The sequence below is a fragment of the Lagopus muta genome, chromosome 25 (genome assembly GCF_023343835.1).
Source record: "Lagopus muta isolate bLagMut1 chromosome 25, bLagMut1 primary, whole genome shotgun sequence".
NCBI lineage: Eukaryota > Metazoa > Chordata > Aves > Galliformes > Phasianidae > Lagopus > Lagopus muta.
Window position 1 is genome coordinate 1,379,196 of NC_064457.1, and position 16,472 is coordinate 1,395,667.

At 50.1% G+C, this 16,472-nt stretch overlaps 1 protein-coding gene across 2 annotated transcripts in view; it reads left to right on the forward strand.

Moving 5' to 3' along the window:
- The window catches only part of NPEPPS (aminopeptidase puromycin sensitive), a 30,610-nt gene extending 15,247 nt beyond the window's left edge, over positions 1–15,363 (forward strand). For both annotated transcript variants that reach the window (XM_048926552.1, XM_048926553.1), the window contains 19 exons: positions 435–542; positions 1,474–1,674; positions 2,126–2,222; positions 2,328–2,361; positions 3,715–3,829; positions 4,180–4,344; positions 4,594–4,698; positions 5,103–5,163; positions 5,889–5,998; positions 6,646–6,709; positions 7,239–7,378; positions 8,918–9,052; positions 10,156–10,375; positions 10,920–11,062; positions 11,435–11,491; positions 11,956–12,063; positions 12,409–12,564; positions 12,665–12,712; positions 14,010–15,363. In XM_048926552.1, coding sequence (XP_048782509.1) covers positions 435–542; positions 1,474–1,674; positions 2,126–2,222; positions 2,328–2,361; positions 3,715–3,829; positions 4,180–4,344; positions 4,594–4,698; positions 5,103–5,163; positions 5,889–5,998; positions 6,646–6,709; positions 7,239–7,378; positions 8,918–9,052; positions 10,156–10,375; positions 10,920–11,062; positions 11,435–11,491; positions 11,956–12,063; positions 12,409–12,564; positions 12,665–12,712; positions 14,010–14,165 — 2,223 coding nt within the window. In that variant the 3' untranslated portion in view covers positions 14,166–15,363. The remainder of the gene's footprint in view (positions 1–434; positions 543–1,473; positions 1,675–2,125; positions 2,223–2,327; positions 2,362–3,714; positions 3,830–4,179; positions 4,345–4,593; positions 4,699–5,102; positions 5,164–5,888; positions 5,999–6,645; positions 6,710–7,238; positions 7,379–8,917; positions 9,053–10,155; positions 10,376–10,919; positions 11,063–11,434; positions 11,492–11,955; positions 12,064–12,408; positions 12,565–12,664; positions 12,713–14,009) is intronic.
- Positions 15,364–16,472: the final 1,109 nt, after the last annotated feature.

A 16,472-nucleotide genomic window follows, 5' to 3' on the forward strand; every position in this document is an offset into this window, starting at 1 on the left:
CGTAGCTGCGTGCCACAGGAAAACACAGAGTGCTGCCTGGCACTCACAGAAGGCTTCCTTTGGGTGCAGGGCAGGTGGTCCTGTGTCTGCTGTCTGGGAATGCCTGCGTGCCCTTCTGCTCTCACATGACTGAGCTTTGCTCCTGCCATGACTCTGCTAAATTCTGCACAGACTGTAGGATTCCATCAGAGCACAGAGTGCTTTTTAGCTGCGTTACAAAGGAAGGAGAAAAACAGAGAGAGAAACAAACGATCGCATCAGTCACCGAATGCTTTAACATAGGGCTCAGGGGGGTCGGTGAGGAGGTGCACAGTGCCATCACCACCAGCCTGCATTCATCCAACTTCTTGCCCATAAGATATACCTATTTTTGGTCTGTTTCCATTGCAGCAGCTTCTTGTGATCTCTTGGGTTAATGTTCTTTCTTCTTTCAGGCTACTGATGCTCGCAGAGCTTTCCCTTGCTGGGATGAGCCTGCTATTAAGGCGACTTTTGATATTTCATTGGTGGTTCCTAAAGACAGAGTAGCTTTGTCAAATATGGTAAGTTCTCGATGCACCAACTGTCTTCTGAATACAACTACAATAAAGGCAGCTGCCTGATGGGAAGAGAAATGTGTTTGGGGACTTAGGAATGCAGTCTGTCTTCGTAGCTATGAGTAAGCAGCTGTAAATCGAGAGAACTCTTAAAAGATGATACTGTTATTTCAGATGCTAGCACAAAACCTAAACAGACCTTACAAACCACAGTGGTGCACGTTTGTTTTGTTAGCTGAAGTCTAGCATATGTCATGCCACGTGCTGCTTGATGGAGAGTGGCTGGGGGGGGGGGGAACAGCCAACCCTTAGCATGTTTGTATAGCTGCTATAGCTTGAGATAAACAGGCGTGTTTTTTGCCCTGGAGGATGTCTGGTGTGCAGGTGGCAGCACTTCTGTCACAGACACAAACGTTCTCAGGTTACTGTTTGAAACACGGTGCAGATATTTCTGGGTGCTCTTTTGGAGGAAAGCACGTGAGTTTGAAGATGGGTTTTGTTTTGATGTTTTTCTTTCGGTAAATGCAGTTCATTTCACTGTTCCCTGCGAGGTCTGGCTTTGCTCACTGACCACGTGGTTATGGTTTCTGTTTCAGTATTTGGGTCCCAGCCTCGTGCCTTACAGGGAACTGCATAACATCCTGTGTGCAGGGCAGCAGCTGATAGCTGACATGTTGAGCTGCCTTTCCAGGAATAGAACATAAAGCAGATAGCATAGAAGAGCACCTGCCTTTCCACCGTGTGTGCATCACAGCAGCACGTCTCCATTCGTGATGGGGCTTCTTTTAGCAAGGGGGGGGGAAAACTGGTGATCTGTATTATTAAACCAGGGAACTTCTTTCCTGTTCAACACGCGATTCCTAGCGATGCTGTAGTGAATGCCAGGCGTTGCAGAACAGTTTCACTTCCACAAATCTGCTTCTCTTTCATGTTGAAGAATGTCATTGACCGGAAGCCGTACCCAGATGATGAGAACCTGGTGGAAGTCAAGTTTGCTCGCACCCCCATCATGTCGACGTATCTGGTGGCATTTGTGGTGGGAGAATATGACTTTGTAGAGACCAGGTCCCTCGATGGGGTCTTGGTGCGTGTTTACACTCCTGTGGGCAAAGCTGAGCAAGGAAAGTTTGCGTTAGAGGTAAATGCACTCAAGGTGATTTTGGTGGTGGTGGTGTGAGCTCTGCAGGCTGCGTGCGCCTCTCCTTTGGCCACACAGATCTGGCAGAGCTTTGGGAGGGTGTTCTGCTTCAGTAGCTTAGGGGGACTGGGTTTGATGTTGGAGGAGGCTTCACTTGTGGACAAACTCGTGTCTGTGATGACAGAACAACGTTTCACTCGAGTCGTTTCGATTTAATGGTGCAGCTGTGATCCATGGGCGACGAGGAATGCTGAAGGAAAGGGGGCAGCCTGGGAGGAAAAGGGGATGGGAGCCTTCCAAGGTGCTTTGGGAGCTGGGAGCGAGTCGCCTGGAGGAAAGCTTGTGTGTGCTGCTCTCATCAGCTGGTCTTGGCCATCGGGAAGCTTTTGGTTTCACCAGTTGTTCCAAGTTAACAGAATATTTACCAGGTTTCTCCTCTTCTCTCTTACAGGTTGCTGCTAAAACTCTGCCTTTTTATAAGGACTACTTCAATGTTCCTTACCCTCTTCCTAAAATTGATCTCATAGCTATTGCAGATTTTGCTGCTGGTAAAGTAACTCACTTTATTGATGAACTGTATTTTATTTGAATGATAAACGTTTAGGAAGAGGTGTGTATCCATATCAATAAACCTTTGTATTTATTTTATAAAGGTGCCATGGAGAACTGGGGCCTTGTTACTTATAGGTATGCTGTTAAAATACTGTCTTTCCCCTTCTTTGTTCACTAATTCTTAGCAGTAACTGGAATTAGTTTTAGGGAGCTGGCGTCATCCCAAATAAGACTAAATCAATACCTTCAGCCCTTGCTTCAGTTTGAATCCTTGTGACTTCTGCAGCAGCGTGCATTGCTACACAGACCTCAGGAAGGCAGGAATGAGCTCTGTAAGCACTGTCCAAGGGTGTGAGGGCTTTCAGCTGTCTGGCAGCACTGCCTGTTCTCCAAGAGAACTTTCTTGGCTGTTTTTTTTTCCCCCCTCCAAGTTACTGGCACAGCTGGAAGGGTTCCTTCTTTTATGTTGCAGGCAAGTTGGTCAATGTAGCAGCCACATGATTATCATGTAAATGAAAAATGCTAACTTGCCTTCCTTTTCAGTTTTTGGTGTTCCTCTGATCAAGCTTTTAGACCTTTGCTTGATAGTCCTACACGATCTGTGCACACTGTTAGACTGAGTCTCCATTTTGTACATTGGGCTTGGAAGCTTTGGACTTCAATCCTTTTGAATTTCTTTTGCTAAACTTTGAATTTGGCCTTAAAAAAAAAAAGAATTGCAGTGGATGTTTGAATCCAGGTTTAAAAATCCACATCTGAACTTCTTACGATTTTGATGAAATCTTTTACCTCCCGTGGGGGGGAAAAAACCCCACCAACGAGTAGATTATTTCCTTTTTGAAGCCTTTAGTTTTTGCTGCTTCCTTTTTCCCCCTTTTACTCTCGATTTGGCACGCTTGCTTTGATCCCCTTGGGGCCAGCAGGTTGGCACAGAGCTGTGCTGGAGCTTCGTCCCCTGGCAGCACAGCAGTCCTGAAGCTGCTGCCCCACCGCATCCCGGTTGCAGCGGGGTGTTGGAAGGTGGTGCTGCCTGAGCTGGGGGCTCCCATTGCTGTGTGTGCAGGACTGTGTGCGTGGGACACAGCTGGAGGGAGCTGGGCTTCCTTTGGGGCTGAGGGGGGCAGAGGAGGTTGGCTGTGCATCCACCACGCAGTGCAAAGGGAGTTTCAGTGCAGGTGAGACTTGTCGTGTCCCCCCTTCCTTCCTAGATTACGTAGGGGAGCTGTTTTACACACAAAGCATAAACTTTCTCGTTCCTGCTTGGGTTACTGCACTTGTTTTCTTGCATGCTGTGAGGAAATGTTGCTCCAAAGCATTCCAGTAACTGTGGAACTTACCAAAGCAACGTCTAAACTGAAATACCTCTTGGTTTTTTTCAGTTGTACCGATGACTCTGTAGCTCATTTAGGTTGTTTCACCTGCTTTTGCTGTGTTTTTGGACCTAGGCACGTTTCACTCTGCTCAGTTACCTCTCTCTTTTAAATACAGGGAGACTGCGTTGCTCATTGACCCCAAAAATTCCTGTTCTTCATCTCGCCAGTGGGTGGCTCTGGTTGTGGGACACGAACTTGCTCATCAGTGGTTTGGAAACCTCGTGACCATGGTATCTAACAGCTACAAGTTCTACTTTTTGTTGCTGTGTGCTTCACGTCCATATTGTGTCCTGTCATAACAGTCTTAAAAGCTGCTTTATCATCAGATCCTTCTTTATTAGTGTGTCCTGTAAGGGTATTTCTGGATCTTTTCTAAGACAGGAGGAGATGAGCTGTGCTCACTGCTCTTCTTGGGCTGCTGACCCCTTCATAGGGAGGAGCTGCTGCTCGCAGGCATTCCCTGTTCTCTGCCCTGTGCTGAATGAGGACGTTACAAGTTTCTCTTTGCTGCTGACTTCTTGTTGGTAAAGTAAAGCCCTTGGAATCTTGTTCTTATTGTTCTACCCCCTTCATTTTCCAGGAGTGGTGGACCCATCTTTGGCTGAACGAAGGGTTTGCCTCCTGGATTGAGTACCTGTGTGTCGATCACTGCTTTCCAGAGTATGACATCTGGACTCAGTTTGTTTCTGCTGATTACACACGAGCTCAGGAGCTCGATGCCTTAGACAACAGTCACCCAATTGAAGTAAGCCTTGTCCTCCTGCTTATCTCCCTTCTTTCTTGTCAGCTGGATGTGAGTTTTTTGTTCCCTGTTAAGAAGGAGCTGTACACTTGTTCATAATGCAAGGAAAAACCCAAGGTTGCATTCACACTTGGTGGATTTTCCTCTGTTACACATTGCTTTCTTCAATCAGAAAACTCCCTAAGCAACAGAACAAACAAAATGAGAACATTGTGGCAATTAACTGACCGTTAATTATCCTCTTCATCACAGGTTAGTGTTGGCCATCCATCCGAAGTAGATGAAATATTTGATGCTATTTCTTACAGCAAGGGAGCATCTGTGATCCGAATGCTGCACGACTACATTGGTGATGAGGTAAAAAGTCCGTTGTCAGGAGCTAACTGTAGGTTCTCAAATGTTTCTGCACTGCAAACACCTGAAGTTTATGTCTGTTCTATCCCCAAGACTTCTCTTCTGTGTGGGTTTTGGGTTTGTATTTGGTTTTGTGTGGGTCTTGGGCTGTACTTGAACTTACCTAGGAGAAATGAGGCAGTGGGGAAGATACAGAAATAAAATGATCTCAGTGGTGAAATCTGGCTTGGGGAAAAACACAGAAGAGTTCATCTTTGTAGCAGCAGAGTTTAGGAGGGAGTTACAGGTGTACAGGTGTGGATCCTGGGATTCCTGGGTTGGTTCTTGAATCTAAAAGCAGCACGGAGGGAGGACGGAAGGGGCCTCTGCTGTGGTGCCATGACATGCATCCAATTGTGTGTTCCCAGGACTTTCGGAAAGGAATGAATTTATATTTAACAAAGTTCCTGCAGAAGAATGCAGCCACAGGTAACTGATTATTACGTGATTAAGAGAAGTAATTTCTTGAGACACGGTTTGTGCTGGTTTCTTACGTAGCTGCTTTTGCAACTGAGTAACAGAAAAGCAGGAAATAATGGGCTTGCATCCAGTTTCCTATGAGGTTTCCCTGCACAGCCAGAATTCTGCACCCTCTGGGGGCTCTGTGCCTTGGGTGAGGTGAACTGCAGGAGCTGCAGCTCGTGCTGATGAGCACAGCCCCGTGGTGACAGACATGGAGCCTGGTGGTTTGCCTGCTGCACGCCACGCTTGGCAGTATTGATTGCATGGATGAGTAAACAGTTCAAAGTCTGCTCTGACATCTCTTAGGCCTTTTTTTGGGGGGGTGTCATTCCTAAACATGCAATTGGACCTTCAGCCTCAAGCAGGCCGTGGCTCGCTTGGCTCTTTTGACATCACAGATGAAAAGTGCAGGGAGAGGCTCTTCTCCGCGCCACTTCCAGCGTGCAGCCTGGATTGATGGCGTGCTTTGAGTTGCTGTGAGGTTTTCTCCCCCTTCTCCTCACCTGCAGGTGGTTTAAACCGTTTCCTTTTTCTCACCTGTCACCTTCACAACTTGCCAAAAGGGCAGAGGAGATCACAGTGGGCAAATGGGAGCAGTAACCGCAGCTCCCACCCCCCAGAGCCCCATGGTGTAACAGTGTCTGACACGGTGGGGCTCGGGGTGTCCTTAGTCAGTCTTTTCTTCCTTACAGAGGACCTCTGGGAAAGCCTGGAAAAAGCTAGTGGTAAACCTATTGCTGCTGTGATGAACACATGGACCAAACAAATGGGATTTCCACTCATTTACGTGGAAGCTGAACAGGTGAGTTGTGCAGTAATTCCCCTTACAGCAGCTGGTTTAATTTCAGAGCAGATGTTCTGCCTTTCGCTGTGTTTAAGATCAAATTTGGTGCTTTCCAGTATCTTAAAAACGTGCAGTGAATTGCTTTGTGTAGTGGCAGGTCTGTTCCTGCAGGGAGGAGAAGAGGAGGAACCCGGTGGAAAGTGAAATAGAGTTTATCCAGAGGCACTGCAGGCCCTGTGCCTGGGCTTTGCTGACGTGGCCCGTTTGCTCTTTGTGTTTGAAAAGCTGCAGGGGCAGTGCAGTATCTGCTGTGGGTCCCCTCAGTGCACGCTGTGCTTCCAGCTCCATTCTGATTGTGCTTACGCTGCAGCATCGCAGGCTGAGCTGGGATCAGTGACTGGGAAGTGAAATCAGACCCCAAAAAATCAGTGGGTGATCAGGGCACGTGCGTCTCCACAACAGTAATGATGAGTGAAGTGGAATGAATCCTGGAGCTTCTGTTTGTGGGGGAGGATGGAAGCTCTGTGAGTTCGAGGAGCGCACCGAAGTCGTGCTGAGTGGAAGCTGAGGTTAAATGATCTGAAGTTGCTTTCTTCTTTAGCTCTGAACGTTGAAATAAGTTGGAATTCTTAAAGAATCTGATTGTTTTTGTTTTTATATTTTAGCAAGAAGATGACAAAGTGTTGAAGTTAGTCCAGAAGAAGTTCTGTGCCAGTGGACCATATGCTGGTAAGATGAGGGCTGGGAGCAGAAGCAGAGCATTCATTCCTTTTTGTGCAGTGACAGCAATATTGGGTGATCAGGCAGCTGCCCTGCTTGGATTTGGGTGTTTAAGGCTTCAGAATGAACATAAAGCTGAGTGCTGTGATGCTTTTCACGTCTTCCTGCTATGGTGAAAGCTGCAGTCTTCAGTTCAGCTTTCATTCTGAGGCTCTTCTCTTCCCACGTCCGCTTTAAGGGCTTTGCTGCCATCTGAGGAGCTCTGTGAGCTGCTGGTCTTATGGCTGTGAATGAATAAAAATGTCTTGCATGGAAGTCAGCTCTATTTGAAGATGGAAAATAAAGTGTTAGGCTTCAAAGGTGCTGCAGATACCCTTGGTGTTGGTCTCTAGAACTGCCCTTTTCCTTCAGGTTTTTGTCAGTTTAAATGTCAGCATACTGACATCAGCTGCTGCCCAAACTTCAGCCTCACGCAAGGCTTCTCAGTGTGCAAACCCTTTTTCCTTAGGCCTTCCTTTGTTGTTGTTGCCTCTTTTAGGGGAGGATTTCCCCATGTGGATGGTCCCCATCAGTATTTGTACGAGTGACGACCCCACCAGTGCCAAAATGCAAGTGCTGATGGACAAGCCAGAGCTGACCTTGGTTTTAAAAGATGTAAAACCAGACCAGTGGGTGAAGGTGAGTGGCCACAAGGGAGCACTGAGTTTGGTTGTCACTGTGATGTTCTCCTTTCCTCTTCCCTCTCTTTTTCCTTGCAATCTTGTATTTCTTGTGCAGGGGCCTCTCTGCTGTGCTGCTGCTGGATATTGGCTCCTGTCTGTAATGCTTAACATTTCCCTTCAGACCTTTGTTTCCAGGAGCAGCCTGGACAATGTAAACTGGAACCTTCTCGGAGTGTGAGCCCAGAAAAACAGAGTCCCATTAAGCAGAAGCAGCTTTTGATTTTAAATCCGGTGGCTTTTTCAGTATCCCGTGGCAACTGCAGTGTAGTTCAAGTCCGTTCTGAGCAAAAATAGTCCTGTTTATTTCCCATTAGTGTGAAGGTTTCCAGTGGGTTTTACCAGGCAGGTAGGAATCTGCAAGTGGAAAAACCCACTGCTGAGATGAGCTGCAGACACTGGGCAGAAACAGCATTTGAGAATGGAAAGGAAGCAAGGGACTGGAATTATTGCTGTGTGAACAGAGGAGGTTTAGAATGATGGTTTCTGAGCTGGAGGAGCATCCATGGAACAGCAGGGAGAGTTGTTGTGAATCACATCTTCCTGCTGGAGAGGGGCCCATCACAACCACCCCTCTGCCCCAACAGGAGCGAAGATGCTGCTGATCTTTGCCTTCCTACCTCAAAATGCACTTCTGTCCCGCTGTGATGCAGGGCAGGGATGCTGGCTGTCCTTTCTTGAGACCACAGTTCTGTCTCAGAGTCGTGTTGACGAAGCTGAAGTGAGGTTACAGAAGTGAGGCTTGTAGCTGTGTTGTGTCTTCTGCACTGTGTGTTCTTCTTCCTCACCCTTACCCTGCTTAGGAGTGGAGGTTTCTCTTTCCTCCTTGCTCCCATTCTGTTTCCTCAGCTCTCCCATCTACCACACCTCATACTGAATCATAGAATCACCAAGATTGGAAAAGACCTCAAAGCTCATCCAGTCCAACCGTTCACCTATTCCCAACAGCTCCCACTAAACCACGTCCCTCAACACCACATCCAGCCTTTCCTTGAACACCCCCAGGCTCGGTGCCTCTCCCACCTCCCTTGGCATCCATTGCAGTGCCTGACCACCTTTCTGAACAGTAATACTTCCTCATGTCCAGCCTGAATCTCCCCTGCTGTAGCTTGAAGCCGTTCCCTCTGCTCCTATCACTGATGACACGAGAGCAGAGGCCGACCCCCAGCTCACTACAACCTCCCTTCAGGAAGTTATAGAGAGCAGTGAGGTCTCCCCTGAGCTCCTCTTCTCCATGCTGAACATTCCCAGCTCCTTCAGCCTCTCCTCATCAGCCCTGTGTTCCAGACCCCTCACCATTTCATTGCCCTCCTTTCAACACGTTCCAGGCCCTCAATATCTTCCTTGCAGTGAGGGGCCCAAAACTGGACACAGCACTCGAGGTGCAGCCTCACCAGTGCTGAGCTCCTGAGCGCTCCTGATTTAAAATAAACTACAAAATCTGCTTTTTTTCTTTCTTTTCCTGGCTTTTCATCGCTTGCTCTTTGGTGCATTTCAGCTGAACCTTGGCACAGTAGGCTTCTACCGCACGCAGTACAGCCCTGAGATGCTGGAGAGTTTAATACCAGCCATCAAAGACCTCTCCCTACCCCCCGTGGACAGGCTCGGCCTGCAGAACGATCTTTTCTCTCTGGTAAGTAAGTGCTGTTCTGTCCAGTGACAGAAATGGGTGTTTGAAGAGTCAGTCTCTGTTTTTTTGGAGGCAAAGCACCCTTGGGATTATTGCATGTGTTTCACTGTGAGCTCATTCAACAAGTTCAGACTTTTGGGAGCTTTCTTTTAGTTGGTAAAAGCAGGGATGTTCTAATGATCCCCTCAAAGACTTTACCCAAGGCTTTAGCAGCCAGTAGGGTTTGTCAAGCCTTCCTCCCCTGGCAGAGGTGGCTGCTGGGGGTTCCTGGTGCTCCAGAGTAAGGGACTGCCTCAAAAGCAGGCAGTGTCAGCTCTGAGCAATGCATTGCTGTGCTCTGTGCTTCAGATTGTGCTTTCTTTTTGGTTAGCAAAAGCATGGGAGGTTGGAGCAGCGTGGGTTTGAGTTGTCATGGCTCAGTCAATGGGGTTTGAAAGCGTGGCCTGGGTCCCTTCCCACGTATTGCAGGACCAATGGCACAGATAATAACAACACACACAGGATCTGTGTTACACTCCTTCATTTCTGTGCCTGTTTCCATTTAATTAATACTTCATCACAGCTTAAATAGCAGAAATCAATTTTCCACCCCCTTTTCTTTGCCATGATTTACCAGTCTGCTCCCAGGTGAAGCAGATTGGAGCTTTATCACCTGCACTGAGCACCTTCACGGTGCTGGGAGGCAGCTTAGATTTGCCCTGGCACAGGCAGGAAGGCTGCTTGCACTTCTATGAGAAGCAGGAAGCAAAGATGGTCCCTGCAGCTTTGTGCTGCCAATTTAACGAGGAGCAAAACTTAAACCTCGCAATCATTACGATTTTAGGTAAAAATAAGCTGTTGGGGGGTGTAAGATCTGGCTGAGATGCACTCAGGTTTATCATCTCTTGCCAGCTCTGCTTTGAGGTCATTTAAGCTCGTTGTCTGTTTCCTGTTTGCAGAATGCCCTCCCCATGGTGTCACCACCTCCTGGTGACGTTGTCACCTGTGCATGCAAAGCACTGCGTGCCCTCAGAGCTCAGCACAGCCTCATTTATGGGGCAGGGAGCAGCTGGATGCCTTAAATCTGCATGGAAGGAAAACTAATCCGTGTCTTTTTCCTCTCCCAGGCCCGAGCTGGAATCATTAGCACTGTAGAGGTTCTGAAAGTGATGGAAGCGTTTGTGAATGAGCCCAATTACACGGTGTGGAGCGACCTCAGCTGTAACCTGGAGATTCTCTCAACTCTCTTGTCCCACACAGACTTCTATGAGGAAATCCAGGTGTTTGTGAAAGATGTCTTTTCACCAATAGGGGAGAGACTGGGATGGGACCCCAAACCTGGAGAGGGTAAGAGAACTCACCGTTGGGTTTTGAAACAAACAAGCCATCAAAATGTTGGGAAATGGCAGAGAAGGGAGGAAGAGGAAGGGCTGAGGAAGTGTCTTTATGTTTAAAAAGCCAAACACAAAGCCTGCAAACAACTCCCTTCTCTCAAGTGCACACTAAAATGGTGAACGTTTCCCTGTGCAGTCAGTGGTTGGTTTAAGAACCCTCTGCTGTTGCTTTGCATCTATCAGAGTGCACCAAACTTCTTAGGCTGTTGGGGTGGGAGGCCACAGATGGTCCCAGTGCAGATCCAGCAGGTTGGTTGTGATTACCAGACCGCAGGCAGAGCGTGCTGTGTTTGCTCTGGGATTTTATCCTCTTGCTGTTTAAAAGCTAAAATATTCCTCCAGTGGCATTGAGGAGAGCTGGAAAGTCCTGGTTTCTTTACATAGCCCCTCATTTGCAGGAGGATTATTTGGTAGCTTATCAGTGGAGGTGGAAGAATCAAAGAATGACATTTCTTCATTCAGCTGTCTCCAAATAACTGTTCTCTCCTACCGACCAGGTCATCTAGATGCCCTTCTGAGAGGTCTGGTGCTGGGCAAACTTGGCAAAGCCGGGCACAAGGCTACCTTGGAAGAAGCCCGACGCCGGTTTAAAGACCACGTGGAAGGAAAAAACATCCTGTCAGCTGACCTGAGGAGTCCTGTAGGTTATCAGGGGGTTTGGTTCCCAGCTGCAGTGGCACAGGAACGCCTCTGGTCTCTGGATGGTGTTGGTTTTAGGGTCTGGATGTGGGTTTTGTGTGCCTGAAGCGCCCGCTGTCAGCGCTTGGTGCAAAGATTTCTTGCTCTCTTGTTTTGCCGAAGCTGAAATGAAGGAAGAGGGGTTGGCAAAGCCGTCCTGGAATTCAGTGCTGAAACAAAAGGGGGCAGTGCAGCCACCTTCCAGCTCTGCTCACCCGTTTGAAATCCAGCCCCAACGCATCGCAGCTGTTTGTTGCACAGCCCCTTTCCCCACGGTGAGCTTTGCATTCCCCAGGTGCGATGTGTGAAGGCTGTCTTTGTGCTTCTCTCCCAGGTCTACGTCACTATTTTGAAGCATGGAGACAGCACTACTTTAGACACCATGCTCAAGGTGAGTGCAGGCCCCTTCCTGTGCACAACCAGCTTGTGCAGCGAAGGGAAAACGTCCCACCCTGCGGCTGTGTTGACTGAGGTGGAGTTTGGGTGCTGCTGGGCTGGTGAACAGAGGATGATTCAGCCTTAATTGAGCTCCTTGGTCCTCGAGCGGTGTGAAATTGCCACCTAGTGGATTGCTGCCTCTCTCATTTTAGGATCATTTCCCGTTGCTCAGAGGCACGGTTCTACTTGGCCTTAGATAAACAGTGGTGATCAGCTTGTTGCTGATGGTGCTTTGTGCTCGTGTGGAGCGAGGCCCCTCGTGTAGATAACAGCCATGTTATTCACAGACAGGTTCAGTTTGTCACATATTGTGCTTAAAGACAAACCTAGCGGCCTATCCAGCAAGGTGAGCAGCACCAGGTGATGAGAGGAGGCCACTTCACATCTGTGCTAACGCTCTTTGCTCTGCCTTTCAAGCTTCACAAGCAAGCAGACATGCAGGAGGAGAAGAACCGAATCGAGCGCGTCCTCGGGGCCATCTCCCAGCCTGAGCTGATTCAAAAAGTTCTCACCTTTGCACTTTCAGTAAGTTATTGGAAAAGCTGCTGGTGGAGGCTGGGAGCTGCCAGAGCAACCTGGAAATGGAGCACAGGGGGTGGATTTGGGAAGGGTGCAGGGCAGGGGGGGACCGGCGGCCTCCCACCCCTCACTGCTGTGCATGCAGCCCTCAGAACAGCAGCGCTGTGTGAGAGCCCTGCGTGAGGCACTGGGCTTTGTAACAGCAGAAATCCACGTTCCTATGTAAGGTCATTGCTCCCATAGCTGCCAGGCTGTTACTGTGGGGTAATGCAGCTTTGTCGAAGCTGATTCCTGCCTTCATTCGTGCCCTCGGTGTCTGTTAGCAATGTTTGTCGGTGTGTTTGTCCCCAGGAAGAGGTACGTCCCCAGGACACCGTGTCTGTCATCGGAGGAGTGGCTGGAGGCAGCAAGCAGGGGAGGAAAGCTGCTTGGAAGTTTGTACGAGACAACTGGGAGGAGCTCTATAATCGATACCAGGGTGGATTCTTGATATCCAGACTAATAAAGGTGCGTGGAGCACAGCTCTGTTAGCATGCAGGGCCCAGACTGGGTTATGTCTGAAATGCTGACTGCTTACCTTTGGTTTTCTGCTTGTTTTTCCCTGCAGCTGACAGTGGATGGGTTTGCAAACGATAAAATGGCGGCGGAAGTCAAGGTAAGAAACGTGAATTGTGGAGGCAATGGATTTAATTTGTGATGGGCACGGGCTGCTGTGAGCTGGGGGGAGCCACAGGTTTGGGGACCGTGCCTCTGAGTTGTGGGACTGTTGTGCAGTTCCTCAGTTGTGCTGCTTTGACTGTAACATCACAAATTAGTTCATTACGCAGCTCTTAACGATCCCCATTTCATTAGCTTTGCTCATTACTACTCACATGGTACAAATGAGCTCGATTCCGTGCTGCAGGTCCAGGTTTCTGCCTTCAGTTGCAATGAAAGCAAGGCACAGATGAGTGTCTGCAGGGCTCTGCTGGGAGCTGCTGGCTCCCCAATCCCCACAGTGTGTGAGCACTGAGCCCTGGGGAGCCTGCAGGCTTCTTTTGCCCCCTGCCTGCAGTTTTATGGGGGCTCCTTGGTAGAACAAACACAAAAACGTGGCCCTCATTTGTGGCTTTGCCATTCACCAAACACTGAGAAGGAATTCATGGTCAGAAGAGCCGTTGAGCCCCGTGTTGGCAGCGCTCAGCAATCCCTTCCCCTGAGGTTCGGGAGCAGCAGTGATGATGCAGAGGATTCTCATGCTGTCACTTTGCCCAACAAACAGAGCTGCGACTCGTTTCTGTGATGGCTTCCCTGTGCCTTTGGTCAGCGTTGTGTTGGGGTGAGGGTGAGGATGGTGGCAAGGGCTGGATGTCGTGTTGAGGGACGTGGTTTAGTGGGAGCTACTGGGAACAGGTGAACGGTTGGACTGGATGATCTTGAAGGTCTTTTCCAACCTTGGTGATTCTATGACTCTAAGGGGGGGTGGCTCCCTGCAGGGCAGCTCTGCCCACCCCACAGCAGTGCATTCAGCTGGAGCTGTGGGCAGGCAATCCAGGCTGTGGCTCTGTGCAGCCTGCTGTGCTGCTCGGTGCCCCTGCACGTAGCAGGAGGGGGGAAGGTTTGAAACCAGGTGATGGTGGCGGTCCTTTGTCAACCCGGGCCGATCTGTGATAGAGAGGTGCTGCAGGGATGAAGGCGAGAGGTTGTGCAGCGCTCAGAGCTCGCTGTGCAGCGGTGCTCAGAGACAACGATACATGGAGCAGCGCTTTGCTTTGCCAAAACGGCCCTTAAAGCCTTCATGTGAGCACCCAGAAGCTGGTTTTGCTGCCCCGAGGGCGAGGACGGGACAGCGATGGAAACAGAGCCGTCCTGCGGCCGGCGGAGAAACCCCGCTCCTTCCCATAGAAACCCAGGAGCTCGGGGGGAGGCTTCCACCCCCCTGCTGAGGCCGCGGCGCTGTGCTTTGTGTGCAGGCTTTCTTCGAGAGCCACCCGGCGCCGTCGGCGGAGCGCACCGTGCAGCAGTGCTGCGAGAACATCCTGCTGAACGCCGCCTGGCTGAAGAGGGACAGCGAGGACATCCATCAGTTCTTCGTGCAGAGGAAGGGGCCGCCCCCCGCCACGGCCTGAAGCCCCACCGCCTCCGTGGGGGGGGGGGGGAAGGAAGGAAGGAGGAGCCGCTGCCCCGCGGCCGATCGATACGCCAAGAATTCGGAGTCTTTTTATCTCAAGCGGACGGGGATTGGACTGAATGTAGTGAAGTGGTTCCTGCTCACACTCCAGAATTAAAATTGGATGAAAATTAATCGCGATTCAACGAAAAGAGGGGGAGAGGAGAAAGAGAGAGAAAGGAAAAAGGAAAAGAGAGAGGGAAAAAAAAAAAAAAAAGGAAAAAAAAAATCTGTAAATATGATAGTAATAAAATAGAGCATAACAAAACTGTGAAACTTCCTCCAGCCTTGTCGGTGGTCACAATATTTAACAGCCCCTCCTCGTTGGCAGATGTTCTGGTGGATTTTGTTTGGTTTTCTGTTTTTTTTAATGCCCTCCCCCCCTAAAAAAGAGGAAACCAGCAGAGCGAGGTCAGCAGAACTGGGGGCAGGAGAGGCTGGGCGCTCAGAAGGCAGGAGGCCAAACAGCTCCCAGCTCCCAGCACAAGGTTTGGGGCAGGAGATGCTCCCACAACCCCCCCTCACCCCACAGATCGCAGGCTCCCCCTTTTTTGTGTTACCTCTCAGCAGAAAGAAAACCCTCCTGCCGCTCTCTGCTCCTCGGTTCCACTTTGCTGATAACGGGCTCGGATGGAAACATCTTCCATAGCCGCTTCCGACGCCATTCAGTCTCTCATCCTTTTTCCTCCTGCCCCCTGCATGCCCACAGGCGGCGCTTTGTGCCCGGCTCCCCGCTGCTGCCTGGGCCCCCGCTCTGCTCCGTGTCCCCACTCCCAGCCCGTCCCACCTCCTCGTAGCAGCAGTAGCTTCTCTTTCCTTCCTGTGATGTCGATGGTCATTGGATTCAGAAGCCTTAAACGAGTGCTGATGAAGCCTGAGCTGCGTTTCCTTGGTGCGGGCTGCTCACCGCCACGATGCCCTGACAAAAAAAGGTTGGAGCTCCGTACGGATTTTTTTCCCCTTTCTTTAACAAGAATTCATCTTTGTTGTGGCTTCACTGCACTTCAGAAGGTCAGCAGACTGTCAGCCCGCTTCCCCCAAAACATTTTTGTGCTCTTGTTTAAAGAAACAAACAAAAAACCCAACCAACCCAACAGAAAAACCACAAGGAAAATTCCAAACAAGTTGGCGTTAATAAAAATGTCAATGTGAAATTCGTCTCCTGAGCTCTTGTTCTTTCCTAACCCTGCTGCCAGGCCCTGCGATGGCTGCAAGCCCCAACCTCTGTCCTGAGCTGCTTCCCCTGCTGCTTTCTGTGCTCTGAGTGCAGCATGGCCTGTGCTGCTGGGCCACAACCACGGCATGCTGGCTGTGCAGCTTGGCCTCGGGCTCCAGCAGGAGCCAGGACAGAAGGTGGGAGGCACAGGAATGGTGCAGGGCCCTTTTTGTCCCAATGGTCCCCGTTCGGTTCGCTGCTGCTTTTCCCTCCTGTCAGCACTGCAGAGCCAAAGCGATTTCAGAGCTGTAAGCTGATTTCCCTTCTGCTTTGTGCACGCGGACAAAATAACACACGGTTGTGATTCTGGCCTGAGCAGCGATGGGTGAAATGAGAACAAGCGCGGCTGTGAGTCGAGGTGGTTTTGTTTTTCGCTTCAGACGATGCAAAGACCTGAGAGGAGCTGAAGGAAAGCGACAAAATGTTTTTCCTTGAGGTGATTGACCCCAAGTTCTGGGGGAGCCCTGATGGGTTCTTAGGGAATCTGTGGCAGCAGTGGAGCTGGGGTGCTGCTGGTGGAGGCTGGGAGCTGCCAGAGCAACCTGGAAATGGAGCACAGGGGGTGGATTTGGGAAGGGTGCAGGGCAGGGGGGGACCGGCGGCCTCCCACCCCTCACTGCTGTGCATGCAGCCCTCAGAACAGCAGCGCTGTGTGAGAGCCCTGCGTGAGGCACTGGGCTTTGTAACAGCAGAAATCCACGTTCCTATGTCAGGTCATTGCTCCCATAGCTGCCAGGCTGTTACTATGGGGTAATGCTTCACCCATCGGGCAGACAGGTGGATGTGGAATTAACTGGGAGCAGCTCAGGATCTGTTTTACCCTCCTGAAACACCCGGATTTCAGACCCATGTGCAGCACGTGTGGAATGGCAGCAGTGGGGAGGCAGCAATGAGGTCCCGGTGATTCCCACGGCTCAACGCTCCGCATCCACATTGCAGTGCAACACCTCGACCCTTGTGAAATTTGTGCTGTGGGTTTGTGATAATTTGCATTCCAGCAAAAATGTTTGGGAGCGAAAGGCAGAGGATGGAGCCCCGTGCTTCAGCGCC